Source organism: Pseudophryne corroboree, chromosome 4, assembly GCF_028390025.1.
Source record: "Pseudophryne corroboree isolate aPseCor3 chromosome 4, aPseCor3.hap2, whole genome shotgun sequence".
Lineage (NCBI taxonomy): Eukaryota > Metazoa > Chordata > Amphibia > Anura > Myobatrachidae > Pseudophryne > Pseudophryne corroboree.
In genome coordinates, this window is record NC_086447.1 from 835,481,281 (window position 1) to 835,508,223 (window position 26,943).

Below are 26,943 nucleotides of genomic sequence, written 5' to 3' on the forward strand. Positions count from 1 at the left end.
CCTTATCTGATTTTCCATTCGGACAGGGCGGAATTGAGGACTCGTCCTCAGTTTCTCCCTAAGGTGGTTTCAGCGTTCACCTGAACCAAACCTATTGTGGTGCCTGCGGCTACTAGGGACTTGGAGGACTCCAAGTTGCTAGACGTTGTCAGGACCCGGAAAATATATGTTTCCAGGACGGCTGGAGTCAGGAAATCTGACTCGCTGTTTATCCTGTATGCACCCAACTAGCTGGGTGCTCCTGCTTCTAAGCAGACTATTGCTCGTTGGATTTGAAGTACAATGCAGCTTGCACATTCTGTGGCAGGCCTGCCACAGCCAAAAAATCTGTAAATGCCCACTCCACAAGGAAGGTGGGCTCATCTTGGGCAGCTGCCCGAGGGGTCTCGGCTTTACAACTTTGCCGAGCAGTTACTTGGTCAGGAGCAAATACGTTTGTAAAATTCTACAAATTTGATACCCTGGCTGAGGAGGACCGGGAGTTCTCTCATTGGGTGCTGCAGAGTCATCCGCACTCTCCCGCCCGTTTGGGAGCTTTGGTATAATCCCCATGGTCCTTACGGAGTTCCCAGCATCCACTAGGACGTCAGAGAAAATAAGAATTTATTTACCGATAATTCTATTTCTCGTAGTCCGTAGTGGATGCTGGGCGCCCATCCCAAGTGCGGATTGTCTGCAATACTGGTACATAATTATTGTTACCAAAAAATTCGGGTTATTGCTGTAGTGAGCCATCTTTTCTAGAGGCTCCTCTATTATCATGCTGTTAACTGGGTTCAGATCACAAGTTGTACGGTGTGATTGGTGTGGCTGGTATGAGTCTTACCCGGGATTCAAAATCCTTCCTTATTGTGTACGCTCGTCCGGGCACAGTATACTAACTGAGGCTTGGAGGAGGGTCATAGGGGGAGGAGCCAGTGCACACCAGGTGATCCTAAAGCTTTCTTTAGATGTGCCCAGACTCCTGCGGAGCCGCTATTCCCCATGGTCCTTACGGAGTTCCCAGCATCCACTACGGACTACGAGAAATAGAATTATCGGTAAGTAAATTCTTATTTTTTTATTATTATTTTATTTTATTACTATAGTGAATGATTTACCCACCATAACCCTGTATATCCTTATCCATTAGGAATTTATTTAGCCCATTCTTAAAAGTAATGACTGAGTCCGCTAATACTGCTCTCTCATGCAGGGAATTCCAAATACGTATTGTCTTTACTGTGAAGAAACCTTTCCGTCTCTGTGTGCAAAATCTCCTCTCCTCTAACCTAAGCATGTGTACGCGTGTCCTTTGTGATGATCTTACTAAAAACAAATCCCCTGCTAGCTCTGTGTATTGATCATTATATATTTGTAAATGTTAATCATGTCCCCTCTTAATCTCCTTTTTTCCAGTGTAAACATGCCTAGCCTATTAAGCTTTTCCTCATATTCTAGCATCTCCATCCCCTTAATCAATTTGGTCACCTGTCTCTGAACCTTTTTTAGTTCCAGAATATCCTTTTTGTAGTATGGTGCCTATAGTTGTGCACAGCATTCGAGATGAGGCCTCACTTGTGATTTATATGATGGGAGTATAACACTCTCATCCCTTGCATCAATTCCCAGCTGTATGCATGGTAATACCTTGTTTGCTTTTTTTGCTGCATTCCTAATTTAGGTACTACTGCAAAGTTGGATATCTATGTGAACACCTAAATCTTTTTCCAGTACAGAATCCCCTAGTTTATCCCCATTTAGTATGTAGGTAGTATTTTTGATCTTGCTACCAAAGTGCATTACCTTACATTTGTCTATATTGAACCTCATTCTCCATTTTGCTGCCCATTTTTCCAGTTTGAATAAGTCGTTCTGTAGAGACTCAGCATCCCCCTCCAAATTTATAACCTTACACAGTTTGGTATCGTCTGCAAAAATTGACACCATGCTCTCAAGACCTACTTCTAGATCATGTGCTCTTTGAAACACCAGACCGGCTGGGCAAGAAACAAGACTACTCTTTTCGCTGCCGACCAGCATTGCTCACATGTAGCGGTGTTATTTCTTGATACATTTTGGTAAAAAAAGTTTTTTGTATAGGTGCGATGCAATGTTCCTTTTTCAGAGAGCTCTTTAATCTACCGCATGAATAGAATTTGTAACTATAGTCTCTGTATCAGCATCCAGAACAGCGCCGCCAGTTACTATGTATTAATTACATGACACTAAAGCCTGGGGAAAAACACAATTAAGATCTGATCCATTTCGTTCTTCCGTTAGATATTGTCTGAGGTATGTGGAGCCCTTGTACAGAGACAACTTGCATAGTTGTGTGATGTAACGGTTACCAAGACCTCAGAAAACATGGCTCGGTTTTTTAGGTGCCAAATGCAGAAAAACAGTTTTTGCAAAGTATTTTCTGATGAGAGCTGTTCTTTGTGTTATTTCAACTTCCAGGTTTCTGACCTAGTAATCCTACTGCACATGTGCAAGCCATGGGGGAAGGGGAAGGTATCAGAGAGGATTCTTTGGATCCCTCTCAAGAATTCTCTTTGGATCCCTCTTGTGAATTCTGCATAAGGAAGCCTGTTGGGTAAAAGCTCCTTAAAGTTTCGATTTCCGGAGCTTTATACATATTCTCCATATGTATCAAGCTCTGGAAATCTAAACTTTACAGAGCTTTTACCTGATAGATACTGTAGATGTGGATGTCGTTGCCTATATTAAGCGGGAAACCTCTGAAAATGGCAGGTTTTTTTTTGTTTTACCCTTAGTACATTCCGTCTTTGATCTGTAAACTATCAGATTATAGAAGGCCGAACCTTACACGTCTAAGTATATTTACTAAACTGGACCTTTATACCTGCAGAATTGAAAAATGTGCCTGGTTTGCATTTGATAGTATTGGCGTCTTAAGTTTTGCAGGCAGAACTGTCACTTTGCCAGTTAGTCATTTACTTGTAATGATCCAGAGGTATCATTAATTAGATGTTCTGGTTTTGCATCCTGTCAAGTCAAATCTAATAGGGTGATAAACCTGTACAACTTACAGTGAAAGCATAGTTGCTTCCCCTCCCGGGTTCCTGCAGGAGAGTCCCATTTGAAGCTCTTATCTCCTACTGGTCTGCATTATGTATCAAATATCACTATTCTTTGGACTCTTCACTGCAGCCAGGGTACCACTTACTTCTGGGCAAGGTCAGTGATTTGCTGCAGTCACTAGCATGAATTCTGTCCAGGCTCATCAGCCTCTGCTGTCATGCTCTCCAAACCTTTGATGGACACTTGACAGTAGAGAACACAGCTTGTCTGACCCCTATGATCTGTGTCTTCTTATCTCAGAGTTTTTTGCTGCTGCTGCTGCTAGTGTGTGTAAGCTGTGGAATGTTTTATTAGTAATCTAATCAAACACGTAAAAGAACAAAGCAAAAAAAGTTTGAATTTAGGGTTTTTTGTTTTTTTACCAAGAGATGGTCATTAAAGTAAGAATTCACAAAGGTCAAATTGCATTTAGATTTTATTACATAGGCATCACATTTATCATGTATATTGCGTGAGTGAGAAGAAAATAATTATTACAATAGGGATTGCCATCGGTGGGTCATCCATTGATTACCATCAATGCCATCAATGATTACCATCGATGGTAGCATTGATGGATAACCTCGATGGTGGGACAACATCTGTAAGGGAACCATTGATGATTTCACCCACCGATGGTCACAACTACTTTAGTGTACCACGAGCTGCGGGCCTATCAGAGCTCGGGTTGGGGCTTCGCGGGTGCTACTAGTGTTCTATAGAAATAGTTTGCAACAAGCATTTAAGCTTAGACACGTCCATGTGTGGAGCTAGAAGCGCCTTGGATGGAGCATAACATGCCCCCTCAACAGCACGCCATGCTTTGTGCGCCATATTCTACTACAGACTATAATCTCCCTGAAACTAGTTTATAAAAGTAGACAAGTACTGTATGAGTTAAAGTGATAAAACAACATTAGGGAATGATATTAATAACTGAAGTCAGTTCAGTCTCTTAATGAGTGATAATTACAGAGAAATCACAGACCTATATTTAGCTCCTTCAGCAATATTTACATTATTTCTAATACTCTACAGATGAGAAGCTCCTGGAATAATGTCTGCAGGAGTATGTCGCTGTCTTGTCATTTACGTTGATGTTTTCTGTTACTTTGGTTATAATAAATAATAAAGGACTCGCACAAATATGTAAATGCATTGTGCATAATTTTAGCAGCACTGCTAGGGGTTGCATTATTTATAGAGCAGGTCAGTCCAACATAAACATATCATGTGTGAGGCTCCATAGCCTAAGGATCTCATATATACATACATACATTGTTCTCCCATATTTGTCATTTGCACAGCTGTCAGGCACAGGCTGCACCCTGCATGTTTTCCTCTTCAAATATTTACAAAACATTCCACATTTGTTCTTATACCCGCCCGATAAGCTTTCGTTTAGTAAGCTTATAGTAGGCACCTGAATTTGTAAACAGTCTTTGGAGTATTAGACATTATAATTAAAATTTAATGAGTTGCCAATTTAGATTTGAACAAGTTTGATGTCAATTTAAACAATGTGCAGATCTCCAGTAATCAACAGCTGAGTACATCTGATCGGCTATACCAACAGGCTAAGAGGCCTATTTATCATCACATTGCAGCAATAACAGATGCCTTTATGGGACAATTTACCTTATAGGTCATGCCAGGACAGTGTGTCTGATAGGAGGATTTCCTTACAATGACTTTGGCCCTATGACAGCGAATATTCCTCCCCAGGCAACACTATAGCCGTAGGCTGCATTGGCTTATGTCATACGAAAAATATGTTCGTTATCGGGGACAAGCCTTGAAAAGCCAACCTTTTTGGAGTTTGGTAAATCAGCCTAGTCTGCACTTGCCATTGAGAATAATGGGGACGGTGGTCTTCAGCACTAGGTTGTCTAACGCAGAAGATATCTCTGATATCTACATTTATAGGGGCAGATTTAACAAACTTTCTTAAGAGGGAAAATGGAGGTGTTGCCCTTTGCAACCAATCAGATTCTAGTTATAATTTACCTAGTACATTCTATAAAATGACATCTAGAATCTGATTGGTTGTATGGGCAACAACTTCACTCGTCGTTGGCTTGGTAAATATCCCCGCATCCCCCCAGGTTTTTTTTAACTGCCTTCAACATTAAATAATGTATTTCACAGACATATAGGTTGTACACACCCACCGATGCACTACAGATTTATCGTTTGTCCATCGAATAAACAATATATCTTTCTAGTGTGTACCCAGCTTTAGAGAAGGATGAAGTGGGGGAAGTTGCCCATAGCAACCAGTCAGATTCTAACTGTCACTTTTAGATTGTTCTAGAATCTACTTTATCTCTCTAAGGTTTGAATCAGCTCCCCCACAAGCACCTGATACATTATGCATGCAGTGTATGGGATTGACGCTGAGAATATATTGTGCAGGGGCGCTTTAAGAGAGGAGGAGGCCCGGGTGCAGCCTCCTCCGTTCGGCCCCCTCCTCTCTGCCGGCAGCGCTGAGAGTCTGAGCACTAGAGCGCTCAAACTCTATAGCGCATGCGCAGATCTCCGGGAAAATGGCGCGGTGGCCATTTTTCCAGTGATTTTTTGCATGCAGTGTATGGGAATGACTCTGAGAATATATTGTGCAGGGGCGCTTTAAGAGAGGAGGCCCGGGTGCAGCCTCCTCCGTTCGGCACCCCTTCCTCTCTGCCGGCAGCGCTGAGAGTCTGAGTTTTAACACCGACGCGGATGTCGGCGCGGGACTCCGGAGGGATGAGAAAATGGGTGCAACGTGTGTGGTGTGGGCCCCCTCTGGACTCAGGGGCTTGTGTACTGCACACACTGCACCCATTATAGATATGCCAGTGATATTGTGTGAATTCCCACTGAACATACTCAGAAATGGGCACGCACTAGTGCGATTAATACAGGGTCTACGCATTCGATTGGATGTACACTGCCTACCAACTAGATGAAATGGTTTGCGGTGGGTGTTCTCACATGGGCAAAGGCCAATTAGGACATTTTCACAGAAATGTGGATAGGCAGACTTTGACATAAGCTTATATGTATACCTGTTCTAGGTATGTATCTGGGTATAAGTACACACTGTTGCTGTTAACGACTTAGGGGTCTATTCATGAAGCAGTGAAAAGTTTGGAGAAGTGAGCCAGTGGAGAAGTTGCCCATGGCAACCAATCGCCATTGACGAAACATTTATAATTTGCATACTATAAAAGTATATAGAGCAGCTGATTGGTTGCCATGGGCATCGTCTCCACTCTTTTCACTGATTAGTACATCTACCATTGAGTATACTAAGCAGTAAACTAAGAGCACATGCAGCCAGGCTTATATATCTCAGGGTGCAATACAACTCTGCACACTGGCGTACTGAAGCATTCTGGGACAGATGTATTAAGCCTGGAGACATGATAAAGCAGCGATAAAGAAGTGATAAATGGAATGTTATAACGCACCAGCCAATCATTTCGGGTTTGAAAAAATGACAGTTAGGAGCTGATTGGCTGGTGCGTTATCACCTTCCACTTATCACTGCTTTATCACTTCTCCAGGCTTAATACATCTGCCCCAGATGCACGCTTATATTGATCAATGTGTGCCAGGTCTACTTCAAACTCTCAACCAGGCCATATGTGTTTAATAAATGTGCATTTATCATTCAAGCATGATCAACAATTTACAGAAAATTGTTTACGTATAAACCAGTGCCGTAACTGGACATTTTAGCGCTGTGTGCAAGAAATGGCATCGGCACCCCTCCTCAACAGAAACCGGTGGCAGTGCGCGCCGTAGGTGCGCGCAAAAAATATAGGGGCGTGGCTTCACGGGAAAGGGGTGTGGCGACAAAATAATACCAATTCATATAATGGTGTAGTAAAGTAGTCTCCATTATTCAAATTACGCCGCACAGTAGCACCACTACACCAGGTAGAGCCCCTTTTACACCTTAACGCAGACAGCGTCCCCTTTTTTACACATTACGGCAGACAGAGTCCCCTTTTTATACATTACGGCAGACAGAGTCCCCTTTTTACACATTACGGCAGACAGTGTCCCCCTTTTTTACACATTACGGCAGACAGCGTCCCCCTTTTTTACACATTACGGCAGACAGTGTCCCCCTTTTTTACACATTACGGTAGACAGCGTCCCCTTTTTCACACATTACGGCAGATAGAGTCCCCTTTTTTTACACATTACGGCAGACAGGATCCCCTTTTTTACACATTATGGCAGACAGTCCCCCTTTTTACACATAACGGCAGACAGAGCCCCCTTTATACACATTGTGGCAGACAGCGTCCCCTTTTTACACATTATGGCAGACAGCGTCTCCTTTTTACACATTACGGCAGACAGCGTCCCCCTTTTTTACACATTATGGCAGACAGCGTCCCCCTTTTTACACATTACGGCAGCCAGCATCCCCCTTTTTACACATTACGGCAGACAGTGTCCCCTAGTTACGGCTCTGCCCTCGCCTCCTCTTTGTCAGGCAGATATCACTAACCCTATCAGATATCACTAACCCTATCACTAGCCCTATCAGATATTACTATCCCTGTCACTAACCCTATCAGATATCACTAACCCTATCACTAACCCTATCAGATATCACTAACCCTATCACTAACCCTATCAGATAACCCTAATGGCATCCTCCTCCAGGCTGTCCCCTGGTACCTTCAGAGGCGGGCGGCTCCGGGCAGCGGGAGACAGGCGGCAGTGCGGGGGAATGCCGCACTCTGAGTCCATGCAGAGCGAGCGGCTCCGGGCGGCGGGAGACAGGCGGCAGTGCGGGGGAATGCTTCGCTCTGAGTCCATGCAGAGCGGGCAGCTCTGGGCGGCTGGAGACAGGCGGAAGTGCGGGGGAATGCCGCACTCTGAGTCCATGCAGAGCGGGCGGCTCTGGGCGGCGGGAGACAGGCGGCAGTGCGGGGGAATGCCGCACCTAGAGTCCCTGCCGAGGCGGCGGCTCTGACGCGCGGCGGGAGACAGGCGGCAGCGCTGGACTCTATGGTTGCGACCGTGTATGGGTGGGGGTGTGCTGACGATGGTGCGCCTTCAGCGCATGTGCGCTGTGGGCAAGGCACCATTGGCACACACCTAGTTACAGCCCTGGTATAAACTCAATGGAAGTACAGTAATTATTCTATGTTATTCACTGCACAAGCTACATTTTCAGTTAGCACATGTGTAGGTGCACACTAATGTCAATTCCCTTAGACTTGCTTCTGGAAAATCAATCTGGTCCCTATATTTTAACAAATCCACCTGATAATACTGCTGACAGTTTTTAGGTCTTCCTTGTCAACTCTCTCGGAATATCCAGGAGAGTCACAAATTTCAGGAAGCTCACCCAGACTACTGTGAATGTAGACTAGTCTCCTGGACCACTGGAAAACCGTGTGGTCTGAGGGTCTGATGAAGCGATTCACATTGAAACACTTCATCTTGGGGTCAATGCCCCACCACCCACGGCACAATGGCTGTTATTCTGGCATTTAATAGCAGGGCATGGGAATGTGATGATATGTTTTGTGATGTCACTCTTTACGCCCCTCCTAACTATACATCCCTGCTGGGTTCTCTCAAGAGGACATTAAAAAAAAGTATTCTTTTAGACCTTCTGATTTTAATAATTTAAAATGTAACTTTTTTTTTTACAATACTAGCTAGTTGACTTTCATGCGTTATATTGATCTTAAAATTGAGATTGATACATCACGCCTGTCTTTATGAGTAACTGTGGGGCAGATGTATTAAGCGTGGAGAAATGATAAAGCAGTGATAAAGAAGTGATAAATGAAAGGCGATAATGCACAAGCCAATCATTACGGGTTTGAAAAATTGACAGGAGCTGATTGGCTGGTGTTATCACCTTCCACTTATCACTGCTTTATGACTTCTCCAGGCTTAATACATCTGCCCCTGTGTTCCGTGTTTGAAACTTTTTAACACTATGGGGCAGATGTATTAACCTGGAGAAGGCATAAGGAAGTGATAAACCAGTGATATGTGCAAGGTGATAAAGGCACCAACCAATCAGCTCCAATATGTAAATTAACAGTTAGGATCTGATTGGCTGGTGCATTTATCACCTTGCACATATCACTGGTTTATCACTTCCTTATGCCTTCTCCAGGTTAATACATCTGCCCCATTGTTTGTAGTGCACCCTGGAGTGTGGGGAGAGTAAGGTCTGGGTGGGACGAGTAGAGGTGTGGCGCTGTTAACGACATCATCATAGCCCCACCCCCTGTGACATATGGCTGCAATTCACGGCATTACATTGTGGGGGTGAGGTCATGATGACAAGAATCACACACCTGTCCACTTATCTGGAGAATAGTAGGGTTGTCTACTGTTCCAGGAGCCAGGAGAACTTCCTCAGATTCTTTAGTGTAGACAAGTATGTTGAATCTGTAGACATTATTAGGAATTCCCTAAATCATCCTACTATATATAGAAACTTCACCAACAAACTCAGATCTCCAAAGTCTGGTCTCTATAATATCCCTTCTTGCTGATGAAATGAAAGACTCTGCATTGCAGGTAAGAAACAGTCTACTTATAAAATTGTAATTTCTTATATTTCTTGTATTACAGGTTTGAAGTTATTTCACACAGCGAGTACCCCAATCCCAAAGCACACATCACATCACAATGGCAGACGACGCTGATATGCGCAATGAGCTGGAGGAGATGCAGCGACGTGCCGACCAGCTGGCTGATGAGGTGAGCGCAGTGCAGGGTGTTTCCTGACAGAAAACATGTGGTGAAATTACCCAGCATGCCTTACCAACAAGAGACAAATAAGGCATGCTGGGACTTATAGTCCCATAATACCTGTAAAGACACATGTTGCTTACCTCAACTCTGTAATGAGATAGTTCTTTTGAATAAATAGCTGCACTGTATATTCCCTAGTAATGAATACTGGATTTTATACATATGTGTCCTCATACATCCAGCCACAATATGCCACGCAGTATGAGATGCCTGGTATGAGTGAGCTGCAACTCTTGTTAACTCCAGGCAGGTTTTTTTTTGTCGCTGAAAATGCATCTTAGTCACAACGCAGTGTGACTAGGATGCACGAGGAGACTGTGCTGATTAATGTGATATATTACACTTGTATATTGTGTGTGTCAGAGTCTGTATAAGGAGCAGAACAGAACTTGTATTGGAAAAATCTATGGCTGCTACATTGTAGCACTTCGTATACAGAGTGGCCCAGCCAGAGCCCAGACTTGAATCCGATTGAACATCTCTGGAGAGATCTGAAATGTCTGTGCACCGACGCTTCCCATCCAACCTGATGGAGCTTGAGAGGTGCTGCAAAGAGGAATGGGCGAAACTGGCCAAAGATAGGTGTGCCAAGCGTGTGGCATCATATTCAAAAATACTTGAGGCTGTAATTGCTGCCAAAGGTGCATCACAAAAGTATTGAGCAAAGGCTATGAATACTTATTTACATGTGATTTATTAGTTTTTTATTTTTAATAAATTAGCAAAAATCTCAAAAACTTTTTTCATGTTGTCATTATGGGGTATTGTGTGTAGAATTTTGAGGGGAAAAATTTATGTATTCCATTTTGGAATAAGGCTGTAACATAACAAATTGTGGAAAAAGTGAAGCGCTGTGAATACTTTCCGGGTGCACTGTATATCAAATGAATCAGCACAGTCTCCTGGTGCATCCTAGTCACATTGCATTGTGACTAAAAAACATTTTTCATCAATGGAAGCAAAAAGGCACCCAACGTTTGCCATGCGGCCCGACTTGCAAAGAGGGGCTGTTTGGCGTGACTACAGCTAAGATGTATGAGGACACATCTGTACATAATTATGCCAAGAAAGCCGGCCATACCCTAGGCCTTGCCCAAGCACTAACTGTAACCTGATAACACTATGTAAAACTCTAACCCTCTTTTCCAGTACAGTACAACAAAATAAGGACATAACGCATAGTACAGTATATATATATATATATATATATATTAGCTCACCATTTCATTGTGCTGTAGACAACAACCATAACAACATACAGTAGGTCCTTGGGAAAGTGCTCATAAAATAGGTAATTGTCTCGGAGTTCTGAGCCTTTGCTTCTGGACAATTACATTGACTGTGTGTGTGTGTGTGTGTGTGTGTGTGTGTGTGTGTGTGTGTGTGTGTGTGTGTGTGTGTGTGTATATGCATGTATGTATATATATATATATATATATATATATATATATGGTGCGGAGATCAGGATAGGGGTGGACGGGCACCTCCAAACACACAGTAGCCAGGAAAACAGCACGCCAGTTTCGTGCAATCTAACTGTGGACAGTTTAATTGTGCAGTACAGAAACAAAACATAAAAATAAATCCTAACCCATCGGGGCACTAACTAACCATCATAGGTTCCCTCTCTCAAAGTGATAGGACCTAATGCCACTACCACAAACACAGGCATATGTACAGTACTTACAGTCACTAAATCACTGTGTCTCATAATAGGCCTGCTGTCTGTTTCTTTAGTTAGTGAGAGCCTGACCCAAACCCTGACACATCTTATATCAACTCTTACCGGTGCAGGCACTAATTCAGTCTGCTCTCAGGCAGAAAGCCTACAAACCCAAAATGGGCTTTATGGGTGAAACCCTTCTTTCTCTCTCGCACCCATACCCCCAGGATCCCTTATCCAGCTTTTAGTAAATGCCCAACCCTAATCAAGGCTGTTTAGCAGAAACAGACATCTGCTAGGAGTTTAAAATACAAAGACCATAAACCATCAGATACTGGACTACCTTGCTAAATAATAAAATATTGATCTGTTTTTCTTTCAGTCACTGGAGAGCACCCGCCGAATGCTACAGTATGTTGAAGGGGTAAGACTTTTTATTTTGCATTTTATATTATTATTTTTTTTATTGTCCTCCACATGTTATTGCATGAGGGAAGCAATATTGATTGCACAAAAACTGAGCACATCAGTGTATCATACCGAGTACAGAAACTACAGCAGCTGATTATTATTATTATTATTATGCTCTATTTATATGGCGCCACAAGGATTCCGCAGCGCCTAATAACAAACATAAACAAACGAGCAAACCAGTAAACAGCGACCCACAGTACAAGACAATGCCGGACAGGTACATAGCATACAAACATTGCTGCATCAGCCGACATAACACTGAAATGAGTATCAGGGTGGCAGAAAACAGGGGTTAGGTGCCGTTGTGGGGAGTATGGAATAAGTAATGGTATATGCAAAAAAAGGAAAAGCACATGAGGGGCGAGGGCCCTGCTTGTGAAAGCTTACATTCTAAAGGGGAGATACGGAAAGGACATTGAAATGGGATACTTCATAATTTAATTATTACAATGACATAGCACAGCAACATTTTACATACTGGGTGACATACCATAGAACAGCAACATTTAACACTTGTCCTATAAAAATGTACTTCACACAATGATTTCATTACCATTATTAATACAATTGGATGGTGCAGCTATAAGGTATAACAGGAATAATATATAACAAAGAAGCACAACTGAAGGACATTTTATTAGTAGGATTTCATTGCTTTAAAGGTGGAGATTGAATATTTTTTCCACCTCATTAAATCAGATCAACCTCAAAGAGGCATGTTTACCCATAGCAACCAATCAGATTCTAGCTATTATCTTCTAGGAGGTGATAGATAAATGATAAGTAGAATCTCATTGTTTGCAATGGGCAACATCTCCACTTCTATAAACCTACACTTTAGTAAATATACCCCAAAGTGTGCAGTAAGGAGATAGACTACAGTATTTAAACTGCGATGGATGCATCAGTACAGTAAGTTATACAAATGTAACTGTCAGGGCAGCCATCAGGGGGGGACTGTGGGGACTGGTGTTCCGGACCCTTACAGAGAGGGGGCCCACCCCTGGCTCCTATCGCTAATACCTGTAGAGTTGCACTAGTCTGTGAATCAACAGCAGGCTGATGCGCAGGGAGGACTTCTTAAAACAGCATCAGCTCTCTGTAAACCGTTCCTGTAGGTCCGCAACTCTCCACCTATATGTAATGTCACAAAGTATGACATCACATAGGGGTTGAGCAGTTCGGCATAATTTTTTTTTTTTGGGAGGGAGGGGACCGGAGGGGCCCTGTCTATTTTGTCAGTCCCTTCACAATTTCTGACGGCAGCCCTGATAGCTGTCATAATGTGTTTTGCCTCTACCTCCCTTTAAATATAACAAAGAGACTTTAGTAGAGTCCCAAAAAAGATGTAATCTTGGGGATTTTAATCTTTTTCTCTTGTTACTGGAATGTGCTAACCTTTATACCTTATTTACCGAGCTATAATTAAAAAAGTTATTAGTTTGATTTCAAAATGAACTAATTAAAGTGGGAGGTACAGTATAATAATATATTAATATTATACCACATCAGCTGATGACTCATGAAGTCTACTTGCAGTTACGTACAAACTAGATTTCAATGTACTGTAGTCCGTCATTTTATGTATTACATCTATGATACTTTCCTAAAATAGCATTCATTACAGCTAACGCAAAATTCAATTAGCTATAAAACAAATCAAAAACAAATGAATTTATGTACAGCCATGCTTTGTGTTATTCCATTATCATTCCATTATGTCATAAACTACAGTAACATATTCCAGATTTCACATTAGTCTAAACAAATATTTTTTTAATTCACAAATGTACATTATGCAATGACTCTGGGATGACGTTCAATGAGTGAGACTTATATGAACACTTTAAGGTGCACCCTTTATTACCTGCTGTTAGTTGAAGCAGGGGTAAAGCCCGAACTTTGTGGGCCCCATAGCAACATTTTTGAAGGGGCCCTGTCCCAATGCTTCTAGAGAGAGATTTCTCTGCAGCAGTTGTTCATTTTATGCCCTATAATAGTGCCCTAGTTCATTTTCTGAACCATAGTAGAGCCTTTTTTTAATGTTATGCCCCATAGTAGTGCCCTAGTTTCTTTTATGAATCGCAGTAGTGCTTAAGTTCACCCTGTGTCACATTTCAGAGCTGCCAGTACACATTATGCCGCACAGTACTCCCAATTCACATTATGATATATATACTGCTCCCTTTTCATATTGTGCCTCATTACAGTGCCCCGGTTCATATTATATAACATTAAAATCCCCTTCAGTTCATTATATACCACACTACAATGAGCAGGTCCAGGGGCATATCTAGATAAATTGCAGGCCCCAAGGAAAAAGTTTGAAAGGACCCCTACATACCACCCAATGGCGAAAAATGTATAAAACGCATGTAACTGTGACAGGGAAGGTGGGCCCCTCTCAGCTCTGGGCCCCATAGCAGCTGCACTGCCTGCACCTATGGTAGCTACGCCCTTGTATATAACGCATGTAACTGTGACAGGGAAGGTGGGCCTCTCTCAGCTCTGGGCCTCATAGCAGCTGCACTGCCTGCACCTATGGTAGCTATGCCCTTGAGTGGAAGTAACTATTTTAGCCAATATGGGTTAAGCACTAAACTTCATGTATTGATGGCACTAGTGACCGGACAGGTTTCCATACTTCCCAACTGTCCTGAAATTGAGGGATAACTACCTGGTCACAGGTGAATCTGGTGCCCTTCAGAAATTCAGTGGTGTTTTTAGGGGAGGGTAGGGGCGTTGGGATGTATTGTGAGGAAATTAAAACAAAAATATATATTTATGGCACACTGGGACTTTCAGGGAACAGAAGGTGGCAGCACGGCGGGTCTTGAAGCACATACAGGGGAATTTAGTAAAGATTGGAAAGAGATAAAGTGGAGAGAGATATAGTACCAACCAATCATTTTTCAAGCACAGGCTGTAAAGTGACAGAAGTTGATTGGTTGGTACTTTAATTCTCCCCACTTTTTCTGTCTCCAAAATGTGATATATCTCTACGACAGTAGATTTATTTGAGGGGCTTGCATCCGCTATTAGTAATGTATTTGGCTTTTTGGCTAACACAGAATCTTGTGCTTCATGGGAAACGGTACTGCTTTGTTCCTGAAACATGTTTGGTTGCGGACCTCCTATACTGAATGACTCCCCTGCTGACCTCACCAATGGATAAACATTACATGAACCCACCAACCGTCCATCTATGCAAAAGTCAATCTTCATCAAATAAATTACTTTGTTCTCTTTGTACTATATGGGTTGGTGCAAACCTTGAACTTTGAGGTGATGTTTTTTTAAATTTAGAATAAACAATTGTAACCTTTTTAGAACGGGTATGGGTCGTTGGGTCGACTCAACTTAAGTCGACAGTCCTTAGGTCGACCATGGAAGGTCGACAGGGACAATATGTCGACATGGTCATTAGGTCGACGTGCCAAAAGGTCGACATGGGTTTTTGGACTTTTCTTGGTGTCTTTTCTTCGTAAAGTGACGGGGAACCCCAATTAGTGCACCGCGTCCCATTGCATGGCGAGCGAGCTTTGGGCATGGTGCCTTTCGCCACTACTGCTGCGCTCAGCACAGATTACCATTCCCAATTGTAGTCCATGTGGGTTGTCAAGTATGAAAAAGTCCAGAAAATGAAGATTTTTTTTTTGAAAAAAGCATGTCGACCGTTTGACCTGTCGACCTAGTACATTTCGACCTAATGACCACGTCGACCTAATGCATGTCGACCTTCAGTGGTCGACCTAATGACTGTTGACCTAACGACCGTATCCCTTTTAGAACAAAGGGTTAATCATTATTCCTCCCTTTCTTGAATTTTACATTGGAGTTAGTACCTGCACTTCGCTCTTTCTTTCCCAGTTTAAGGCACTGCCATTGAATTGATTAGCACATACTGCAATTTACTAGCATTTGTTCCTTATATTTTATATATGCTTATTTTTCTCCCAAGAAGCAGCAAAATGGTAATGAGGGCACATAGGGAAACATGTGCAGGTTGAAAGGCCCTTAATAAGCCTCCTTTATACTAAATTGAACGAGCACTGTGTGTAATTTCTGGAGCCGAATCTCTCACCCAAAATGATCAAATAATTTATACAGTGACGCTTGTGAGGCTTTCATCTTTTTCAGACTGGGATAAAATGTGGCACAGCCGTTCTAAATAATAAATTAGTGAAGGATTTAAGTGAACATCATCTTCGAGGTTTCATAAGCCAAAGAAAAACCCCTAAATATTATAATTGAAATGCACCTGTTGTAATATTTGTAATAAAGACATTTGTGCCATTTATATTTGGCATTAATTGTATAAGTGTGTGCAACAAGTACAGTATAAAATGTTGAATCCTTTGGATGCCACAATTGCCTTAAGCTTATTCTCTCCAGCATATTGCACCAGTTAGAAACATTGACATGTAAAGAGAAAAGTGCTTATAATTAATAGTATGTCCGTATTCATACTATTGGAAATAAGAGCACTATTTACTGATCTATCATCCAGGACACAAAGGGGGTAATTTCGACCTGATCGCACGCTAGCCTTTTTTTTGCAGTGCTGCGATCAGGTCAAAACTCGGCAAAACTGCGCATGTGTCTGCACTGCAATGCGCAGGCGCGTCATACAGGTACAAACCGCTGCTCTCTACGGGTGTGCCGGCAAACTGAAGACCACCCGCTCTCTACAGCCATGATGGAGCGTCATGGTTGCAGCACACTAGGGTGTAACAGCATCCTAGTGGACATGCTCAGTGGCGCCGAAAGGGGCGCGGAGAGGGTACTAATTACCCAGCCCCCCCCCCACACACCTCCTTACCTGGCAGCAGCGGCTGCAGGTCCGCTCCACAGGCCAGCACACACTGGTATGGCTAGAGAGCCCAATTTTAGTTAGTGTAAATGTCTACTGTTTGAATAGACTATGGATGACAGTACAGTGACATAGTAGTGCTTCCTTCACTACTCCACTCCTGCCCATGGCCCATTTATGTGGCATTTGTATGTTCTTCTATCCCCATGTTTGCATGAGTTGCCTCCAAAAAATATACTGGTAGGTTTGGTTATTGGATTCTGACAAAATAAACACCAGTGTGTGTGCTTGTATGTTTGGGAATTTAGACTGTAAGCTCCAATGGAGCAGGGACTAACATGAAAGAGAAATATTTTCTGTAAAGCACTGCGTAAGTTGTGACTTTATATAGCAAATGTATCTATCTGTCTTTTGTACCATGGGGGTCATTCCAAGTTGATCGCTCGCTAGCTATTTTTTGCAGCACTGCGATCAGATAGTCGCCGCCTATAGGGGAGTGTATTTTTGCTTTGCAAGTGTGCGAACGCCTGTGCAGCCGCGCTCTGCAAAAACATTTTGTGCAGTTTCTGAGTAGGTCTGAACTTACTCAGCCCTTGAGATCACTTCAGCCTGTCTGGTCCCGGAATTGACGTCAGACACCCGCCCTGCAAACGCTTGGACATGCCTGCGTTTTCCCAAACACTCACAGAAAACGGTCAGTTGACACCCATAAAGGCCCTCTTCCGGTCAATCTCCTTGCGATCGGCTGTGCGAATGGATTCTTCGGAAAACCCATCGCACAGCAACGATCGGCTTTGCACCCGTATGACGTGCCTGCGCATTGCGGTGCATACGCATGCGCAGTTCTGACCTGATCGCTGCGCTGCGAAAAACACCGGCGTGCAAACAGGTCGGAATGACCCCCTATGTCCATATTTTATTCAGTGATTGGGGGTAATTCCAAGTTGATCGCAGCAGGAAATTTTTTAGCAGTTGGGCAAAACCATGTGCACTGCAGGGGAACAGATATAACATGTGCAGAGAGAGAGAGATTTGGGTGTGGTGTGTTCAATCTGCAATCTAAATTGCAGTGTAAAAATAAAGCAGCCAGTATTTACCCTGCACAGAAACAAAATAACCCACCCAAATCTAACTCTCTCTGCACATGTTATATCTGCCCCCCCCTACAGTGCACATGGTTTTGCCCAACTGCTAAAAAATTTCCTGCTGCGATCAACTTGGAATTACCCCCATTGCTTTTTAATATGCTGTTGGAGCAGTGAGAACAGCAGGCACCTTACTTGCAGTGCTGTCCGGTTCTGAAACGAGGACAAATGCAGTGACTCACTGACACTCAATGGGGTATATTTACTAAGCTCCCGATTTTGACCGAGATGGTGTTTTTTCTTCAAAGTGTCATCTCGGGAATTTACTAAACTCAAATCTCGGCAGTGATGAGGGCATTCGTATTTTTTTGGAAGTCAAAGGAAAAAAATACGAATGAATACACCATCGGTCAAATACGACTGTTTTTTGATACAACTCGGTAATTTACTAAAATGTGTATTTCACGAACACTGCCGGCAATAGCCAAACACTGCCGTGAAAAAATACAAATCGTAAAAAAAAGCAGATTTAAAACAGACCTGCTTTTTTTTACCGTGTTCTGATAGGCATGCACGGATCCATGAGATCCGTGCATGTTTATCAGTGGGAAGGGGTGGGAAAGTATTACATTTTTCAGGAAAAAAATGCGTGGGGTCCCCCCTCCTAAGCAAAACCAACCTCGGGCTCTTTGAGCCGGACCTGGTTGAAAAAATATGGGGGGAAAAATGACAGTGGTTCCTCCATATTTAATCAACCAGCACCGGGCTCTCCGCCTGGTCCTGGTTCCAAAAATATGGGGGACAAAAAGCGTAGGGGTCCCCCGTATTTTTGAAACCAGCACCGGGCTCCACTAGCCAGTTACATAATGCCACAGCCGGGGAACACATTTATACTGGTCCCGGCGGCCCTGGCTTTACATACCCAACTAGTTACCCCTGGCCGGGGTACCCTGGAGGAGTGGGAACCCCTTAATCAAGGGGTCCCCCCCTCCAGCCACCCAAGGGCCAGGGGTGAAGCCCGAGGCTGTCCCCCGCATCCAAGGGCGGCGGATGGGGGGCTGATAGCATTTTGATAAAAATTTGAATATTGTTTTTAGTAGCAGTACTACAAGTCCCAGCAAGCCTACCCCGCAAGCTGGTACTTGGAGAACCACAAGTACCAGCATGTGGTGGAAAACCGGGCCTGCTGGTACCTGTAGTACTACTACTTAAAAAATACCCCCCAAAAAACAGGACACACACACCATGACAGTATAAGTTTATTACATACATGCACACCTCCAAACATACATACTTACCTATGTTCACACGAGGCTCTGTCCTCTTCTCCATGTAGAATCCTAGGGGTACCTGTGAAAAAAAATAATACTCACATAATCCAGTGTACCTTCTGTTCTTTGTATAATCCACATACTTGGCAAAACAAAAAAACGGAAAAAAAATTCTGCCAATCAGGGAGCGCCACGTCGTGGCACCCTCCTGATTGGCTGTGTGCTCCTGTAGTGTCTGTCAGGCAGCACACGGCAGAGATACAATGTAGCACCTATGCGCTCCATTGTATCCAATGGTGGGAACTTTGCGGTCAGCGGTGAGGTTACTTTCGGTCAACCGCTGACCGCAAAGTTCCCACCATTGGATACAATGGAGCGCATAGGCGCTACATTGTATCTCTGCCGTGTGCTGCCTCACAGACACTACAGGAGCACACAGCCAATCAGGAGGGTGCCACGATGTGGCGCTCCCTGATTGGCAGAAGGGACCCTCTTTGACAGAAGTCAGGGGTGGTCCTGGCAGTCAGGGAAAGGGGTCCCATGTGAAAACATGGGACCCCTTTCAGTGCGTGGTCGGGTTTCCGTTTTTTTGTTTTGCCAAGTACGTGGATTATACAAAGAACAGAAGGTACACTGGATTATGTGAGTATAATTTTTTTTCACAGGTACCCCTAGGATTCTACATGGAGAAGAGGACCGAGCCTCGTGTGAGCATAGGTAAGTATGTATGTTTGGAGGTGTGCATGTATGTAATAAACTTATACTGTCACGGTGTGTGTGTCCTGTTTTTTTGGGGGTATTTTTTTAGTAGTAGTACTACAGGTACCAGCGGGCCCGGTTTTCCACCGCATGCTGGTACTTGTGGTTCTCCAAGTACCAGCTTGCGGGGGAGGCTTGCTGGGACTTGTAGTACTGCTACTAAAAACAATATTCACATTTTTATCAAAAGGCTATCAGCCCCCCATCCGCCGCCCTTGGATGCGGGGGGACAGCCTCGGGCTTCACCCCTGGCCCTTGGGTGGCTGGAGGGGGGGCACCCCTTGATTTAAGGGGTTCCCACTCCTCCAGGGTACCCCAGTCAGGGGTGACTAGTTGGGTATGTAATGCCAGGGCCGCCGGGACCAGTATAAATGTGTCCCCCGGCTGTGGCTTTATGTACCTGGCTAGTGGAGCCCGGTGCTAGTTTCAAAAATACGGGGGACCCCTACGCTTTTTGTCCCCCGTATTTTTGGAACCAGGACCAGGCGCAAAGCCCGGTGCTGGTTGATTAAATATGGGGGAACCCCTGTCATTTTTTTCCCCATATTTTGTCAACCAGGACCGGCTCAAAGAGCCCGAGGCTGGTTTAGCTTAGGGGGGGGGGACCCCACGCATTTTTTTTTAAAGATTTGTAACAATGTTATTTATTTTACAAAAGGTGCACAATGAAGCCCAGCACGGATCACACAGATCCGGCCGAGATTCATTGTGTTAATGTCGGCAGTGTTTTACTATTCACTCCCGTAAAACACTGCCAAAAAATACGAATAACATCGACATCGAAAAACACGAAAATGCAGAATACGACAGCTTAGTAAATTAGTCGTAAAAAAATTCAAAAAGTAGCAAATTTACACTTTCGATGTCATTCGTGTTTGAACTTTAACCTCATTCTGAAAAATACGAATTTTAGTAAATATACCCCAATGGCTCATGGGAACTGCCTGGTAGAAGCTGCAAGCTGGAGAAGTTTCCCTGGATCAGTGGCTAGAAGGAGCTGCTGTCTGTTTGGAGCTCTGAGGGCAGCATGATGAAAAGGAGAAACACTCTCTCACAAAGGGGGGAGAGGGGGGAATCTAGGTACTCAGAACAACCCCGCAAACCCCCCCCCCCCCCCCCCCCCGCCTATAAGTTGGAATTTAATATGCAAGTAGATTGGGGCATCTCTTGCAAATGGTGATCTTAGCAGGAAAAATTCTGTGTTCCACACTTACTAGTAAATATCTATTCATAGGCTTCCGACAGGTTTCGTAGCAGGTATTCATGTTTGGCTAACTTATATGTATTTATTGCAATTAAGTCCACAGTTAATTACACTTAAAGTGATTGTAAATCTATATAAATGTCCTATCATATTTTAATTAACAGAGTGACATTGACATAGTATGATAATTAAATTAATATCTTATAATTAAAAACAATATACATTTGCTTTCATCTTTGTTATCAAATTAAAGTCGCATAATTAGAACTTACAAAGCTACTATAAAATACACCATGAGGTATGAGCTAAATTATACTCCTGAAATGACTGAGTTCTATGTTTTAATAAAATGTGTATAGTGTGTTATTTGTAGCATTCCCTTTGCTGATGTATTCTTATTTGTTTATTAATGTGTACAATTGGGATCTGATATAGAAATAAGGCAAGACCGAATTACTTCTAAACAGATAAATAGGTCAGAGGGCCCTGCTCTCATGCTTACAGTCTATAGGATGGGTAGATACCAGGGACGTGCAGGTGCCTCCCCTGTCATTAATAATTCAAATAATACTACTAAGAAGATACTTATGACACAAATTCTGTGCCATAAGTATCTGACTTTGCCTTGAAATTACTTAAAAAAAATTTCCCCTGTGAAACTGTTTTAAATGTGTTATGGAGGCACCACTCTCAGTGCCTCCCACTGTCAGTTTTAAGGGGATGGAAGTGGGGGGCGGGGCCAAGGGTTGGGCAAGGAAAGCCTGTTAAAAAAAGCAGCAAAAGCGGCACCTAACAGAGGTGCCGCTTTGGAAGGGGCGTGCTTTCAGCTCATATGAAAGCACGGCCCTCGCTCTCACATGCAGATGCGATTGGCCAGTGGTGGATCATATCCCCCGCCCTTCCCCCTTATCTTACTGAGCAGGTGAGGATTCGATGGACGCTGTAAGCTGCAGCGGCTGCCCCCCCTCCTCCCCTTTCAGCTGCTGTGTGGCTGAGAATGCAGACATGTCACACAGTCTGACATGTCTGCTGCAGTACAGCCATCAGCAGCAGCAGTGCCCGATGCCTGCTCCCCCCTAACCTATCTGCATGGCTGCTCCCTCCCCCCCGTGACCTGCCACCAATCTAGTGCAGCAATATGTCCCTGCTTTCTCCCCTCCTGAGGCCCCACCCCCTCACGCCGAAGACCACGCCCCCTTCATGTTCTAGTGTGGCTGTCTGGAAGATGTGATTCCTCCCCAGCCAGCTCCGTGAAGCAGGGAATATACATAGTCTGCAACCTCCCACAATGAGAGCTAAGTATCTGTGGGGGGATGTTTTTAATTTTTTTTTTATACTGTATATGGAGTTGGGGTATATATTAATATTATCTAGGGGTTTGGTATTAGTGTTATCTTAAGGGGAGTGGGCTGGTAAATAATACTGGGTGGGGTAATGTGATGTTCGCCTCATACTGCGTGGCGTAATGTGATGTTCGCCTCATACTGCGTGGCGTAATGTGATGTTCGCCTCATACTGCGTGGCGTAATGTGATGTTCGCCTCATACTGCGTGGCGTAATGTGATGTTCGCCTCATACTGCGAGGCGTAATGTGATGTTCGGCTCATACTGTGTGGGATAATGTGATGTTCGCCTCATACTGCGTGGGGTAATGTGATGTTCGGCTCATACTGCGTGGGGTAATGTGATCGGCTCATACTGTGTGGGGTAATGTGATGTTCGGCTCATACTGCGTGGCGTAATATGATGTTCGGCTCATACTGTGTGGGGTAATGTGATGTTCGGCTCATACTACGTGGGGTAATGTGATCGGCTCATACTGCGTGGGGTAAAGTGATCGGCTCATACTGTGTGGCGTAATGTGATGTTCGGCTCATACTGTGTGGGGTAATGTGATGTTCGGCTCATACTGTGTGGGGTAATGTGATGTTCGGCTCATACTGTGTGGGGTAATGTGATGTTCGGCTCATACTGTGTGGGGTAATGTGATGTTCGGCTCATACTGTGTGGGGTAATGTGATGTTCGGCTCATACTGTGTGGGGTAATGTGATGTTCGGCTCATACTGCGTGGGGTAATGTGATGTTCGGCTCATACTGTGTGGGATAATGTGATGTTCGGCTCATACTGCGTGGCGTAATGTGATGTTCGCCTCATACTGCGTGGCGTAATGTGATGTTTGGCTCATACTGTGTGGCGTAATGTGATGTTCGCCTCATACTGCGTGGCGTAATGTGATGTTCGCCTCATACTGCGTGTCGTAATGTGAATGTGGCTCATACTGTGCGACGTAATGTGATGTTCGGTTCATACTGTGTGGCGTAATGTGATGTTTGGCTCATACTGTGTGCCGTAATGTGATGTTCGCCTCATACTGCGTGGCGTAATGTGATGTTCGCCTCATACTGCGTGGCGTAATGTGAATGTGGCTCATACTGTGCGACGTAATGTGATGTTCGGTTCATACTGTGTGGCGTAATGTGATGTTTGGCTCATACTGTGTGGCGTAATGTGATGTTCGCCTCATACTGCGTGGCGTAATGTGATGTTCGCCTCATACTGCGTGGCGTAATGTGAATGTGGCTCATACTGTGTGGCGTAATGTGATGTTCGGTTCATACTGTGTGGGGTAATGTGAATTTGGCTCACACTGTGTGGGGTAATGTGAGTTGTTTTTTTACACACACACACACAATACGTGTGTATTTAGCAAGGAGGGTGTCCGTGTGCCATCTCCATCTGGGCCCCCTTGGCCCACGCCGGGACAGTGGCGGTAGCAGGCATGGTAGATACTAGAAACAAGTGGGCTAAAGAGCCTCTGATGTCAGGGGGAGAAGCTAGGCTGGTGGGATAGTTCTTTCACTATCCACGCCATCTTTCACTATCCACGCCACCAACTTTAGTAACCTCCGCTTGCCACCGTGCCCGAATCGTGGTGAGCATACATTTCGGGTACCATGTTCTGGCCTTGCTCTTCCCCATGGTGATGTCAGAGGTCTTTTCTTCAACTTGGTTTTAGCCATAACCTAGCGGGCATTGGCTCGACAGCGGTAGGGGGTCATCGGTAGACTCGGTAGACATTACAGCTGCAGTGCCTCACCAGCCACTGACCTCACCGCACGCCACTGGTAGATACCAATATATTTGAGAAATGTGTTTGTGCTATACAGTTCCTTGACCAAGTACTGGTGCTAGGGTTTTGTTAAGTTGTGATACTTCAGTTCCAGATCAGGACAGGATAATGTAGAAATTGAGAAGATAAGTTGTTGCTTAGAGGTGGAAAGTTGAGATTTCTGTGGATATGAGAAGCCTTAGTACAGGTAGAGGGGAGAGGATAACTTGGTGGGAGAGCTTGCATCAAGGTGACTCTGAGAGAGGTGCAGGAGTGTTAAATAAATTATCGTTTGAACAATCTGGAGTACCCAAAATCAAGACAATTGCTATCATGTTGAGTAGAAAAGAGAGGCGGAGGGAAGAGGCTAGAGAGAGTATTTTAGATTCACAAGGACAGTGGTGCACTCAGAACCTTTCCCCCTCTCCTCACAGATCCAAACTGTCAGGGTCTATGATTTGTCTGGATTCAGAGCAGGGTCCAAGGTTGATATATGGCTGGAGGCCGTATGATGGAAGCTTGGCGGTTTATTAAGATTTATCCATATAGATGGTAAATGGAACTCGTTTATTGAACACAATGAAAACATCTGATAGGGCACAATGTGTGGTCTATGATAACCAGCACAGCTGGTGAATTTGATCAATACAAGGATCTGCGAAGAGTGCCCAGCTCAGATACTTGGAATATACACAGATACTTGGAATATACACAGATACTTGAAATATACACAGATACTTGGAATATGTACAGATATTTTGCAGAAATGGTTATTGTAGATAACATAGAGCAGCAAGTAAACCTCCAATAGAGTAACAGATGAATGCTGAGTCACTGTAGACTGACAGGCATTTTGTTCAAACAGAGCAATTGCTGGAACAGATACTGTTGCAGAGTTGGATATATTGAATATATATATAGCAAACAGTTACAGTGTCATGATACCCACCGGATACTGGGTAAACTCTTAGAACCATGCTACAGAGGTCTTCACCTATAACAGCCGCCCTTTTCCCATAAAGCTGTGCTCACCGGTACTGGGATGCCACCAGGACTTAACTCAGGGTAGTTAAGAGTGACCGCTGGAATTAGGAGCAGGAAACGTTTTGCTGAATGATCAGAGAATGCAGAGTCAGGAGACTGTGGACAAAGCAGAACAGGCAGTGAAGAGCCAGGACTTCAGCCATGCAGAGTTTCACCAAGACAGCCAAACTATCAGGCTAAACAGCAGGGCATGAAGCTATAAATGGCAACGAGGTTTAGCCCTTCCTGCCATTTTGCAGGAACAGAGGCCATTTACTACCTTACACCGAGACCAACCCCTAATGAAACAACCTGGTGCAGATGAGTGGCAGCACATACACTCTAGAGCGTCCCTTAGCCGGGACCATAATATATTGTGGCTACAAGAACAGGGCGTCCTGGGTGCTTAGTAACCACCAGGACTGTCATGCAGTGCAGGCGTGACCAGAATCCCTACTGGTTGTCATGATGCAGTGTCCTGGTCACCTAGTAGTGGCTGTGATCTTCAGCGGTGGCTCATAATAAACAGAGAGGAATACTGAATACATGCAATGGACACTGTAACCGTGTCATTGCTGAGAAGCCTGGAGCCAGAAGACAGGATAATCTTAAGACTTGAAGTATAGACACTGGGAACAGATACTCAGGTACTCACAGGGGACTGAAGAGTGCTAGCAGAATTGTCTTATAAATAGAAGCATGTAGCAAATGCTCAGGAGTCTGGATAGCCCTCAGCTGAACTGATTAGCACTGCTTACATAGGCGTCTTGGAACTATATTTTTTGGAACTGAGTAAAACTTGAAGCACACAGTAATACACATGTGGCTGTGGATAACGTCCAGCACTACTGGCTAGCACTGGAGAAATACACAGCTGACACAGCAATCCAAAATTAGTATTCATCAGTACTGAATCGAATTTGGAGCATACAACAATGCACAGGAGTCAGTGGATTGTACTCAGCAGAAGTGGCTAGCACCGGAGAATTACACAGTAGCTGATTGAACTCACTGAACTGTGGAGCTAAACTCTGGATACTGCAGACTGGAACTTGACAGGCAGGATACACAGAAGTTGTTCTGGCAGTGAATAGTGGACAGGGAGAGACTTATATAGGGAGCCCTGCCTGCTGATAGGTCTCTGGAGTCATATGTAGTAGATCTGGACTGTAATTGGTTGAGCAGCGGCCAGCTGATCTCAGATAAGATGGTGGCACCCATGTGCCACCATGCGCTTGCTCCGCGTGAACAAAATAATTATTATGACTTGGTACATGTCATGATATTCTGGATGTGTGATGTTTTGCCATGCAGCGACAGCGTTTGGGGCAAAAAATTGGCTTTAAGAGCCCAGCATGTGACACAAACTGTTTTTAAGGTGGAGATGGCTCTCTCCATCTCTCTCACCAGCCGCGAATCGAACCACTCCGTGGACAGGCAGCTCTCATTGGCAGAGCTCTCTGGTGGACAGTCTACAAGAAGATGGCCGAAGGGGAGCCACAGCAGCTCCACCCATTGGCCTTTATGGCTCTCTTTGGTGAAAACGAACCTATTGTCAGATTTGTGCTGCAGCATGAAACTGCCTGAAAATGAAAGAGTAATTGAGTTGGCATGCAGATTATCTATTTTCCTGGAGGACCCAGTACATGTATACAGTAATTGTAAGGAGCTGCTGCTTTCTAGTATAC

General features: G+C 44.1%; 1 protein-coding gene across 4 annotated transcripts in view; it reads left to right on the forward strand.

Moving 5' to 3' along the window:
- The window catches only part of SNAP25 (synaptosome associated protein 25), a 195,284-nt gene that overhangs the window by 118,839 nt on the left and 49,502 nt on the right, over positions 1-26,943 (forward strand). For all 4 annotated transcript variants that reach the window (XM_063918560.1, XM_063918557.1, XM_063918559.1 and 1 more), the window contains exons 2-3: positions 9,670-9,798; positions 11,898-11,939. In XM_063918560.1, coding sequence (XP_063774630.1) covers positions 9,727-9,798; positions 11,898-11,939 — 114 coding nt within the window. In that variant the 5' untranslated portion in view covers positions 9,670-9,726. The remainder of the gene's footprint in view (positions 1-9,669; positions 9,799-11,897; positions 11,940-26,943) is intronic.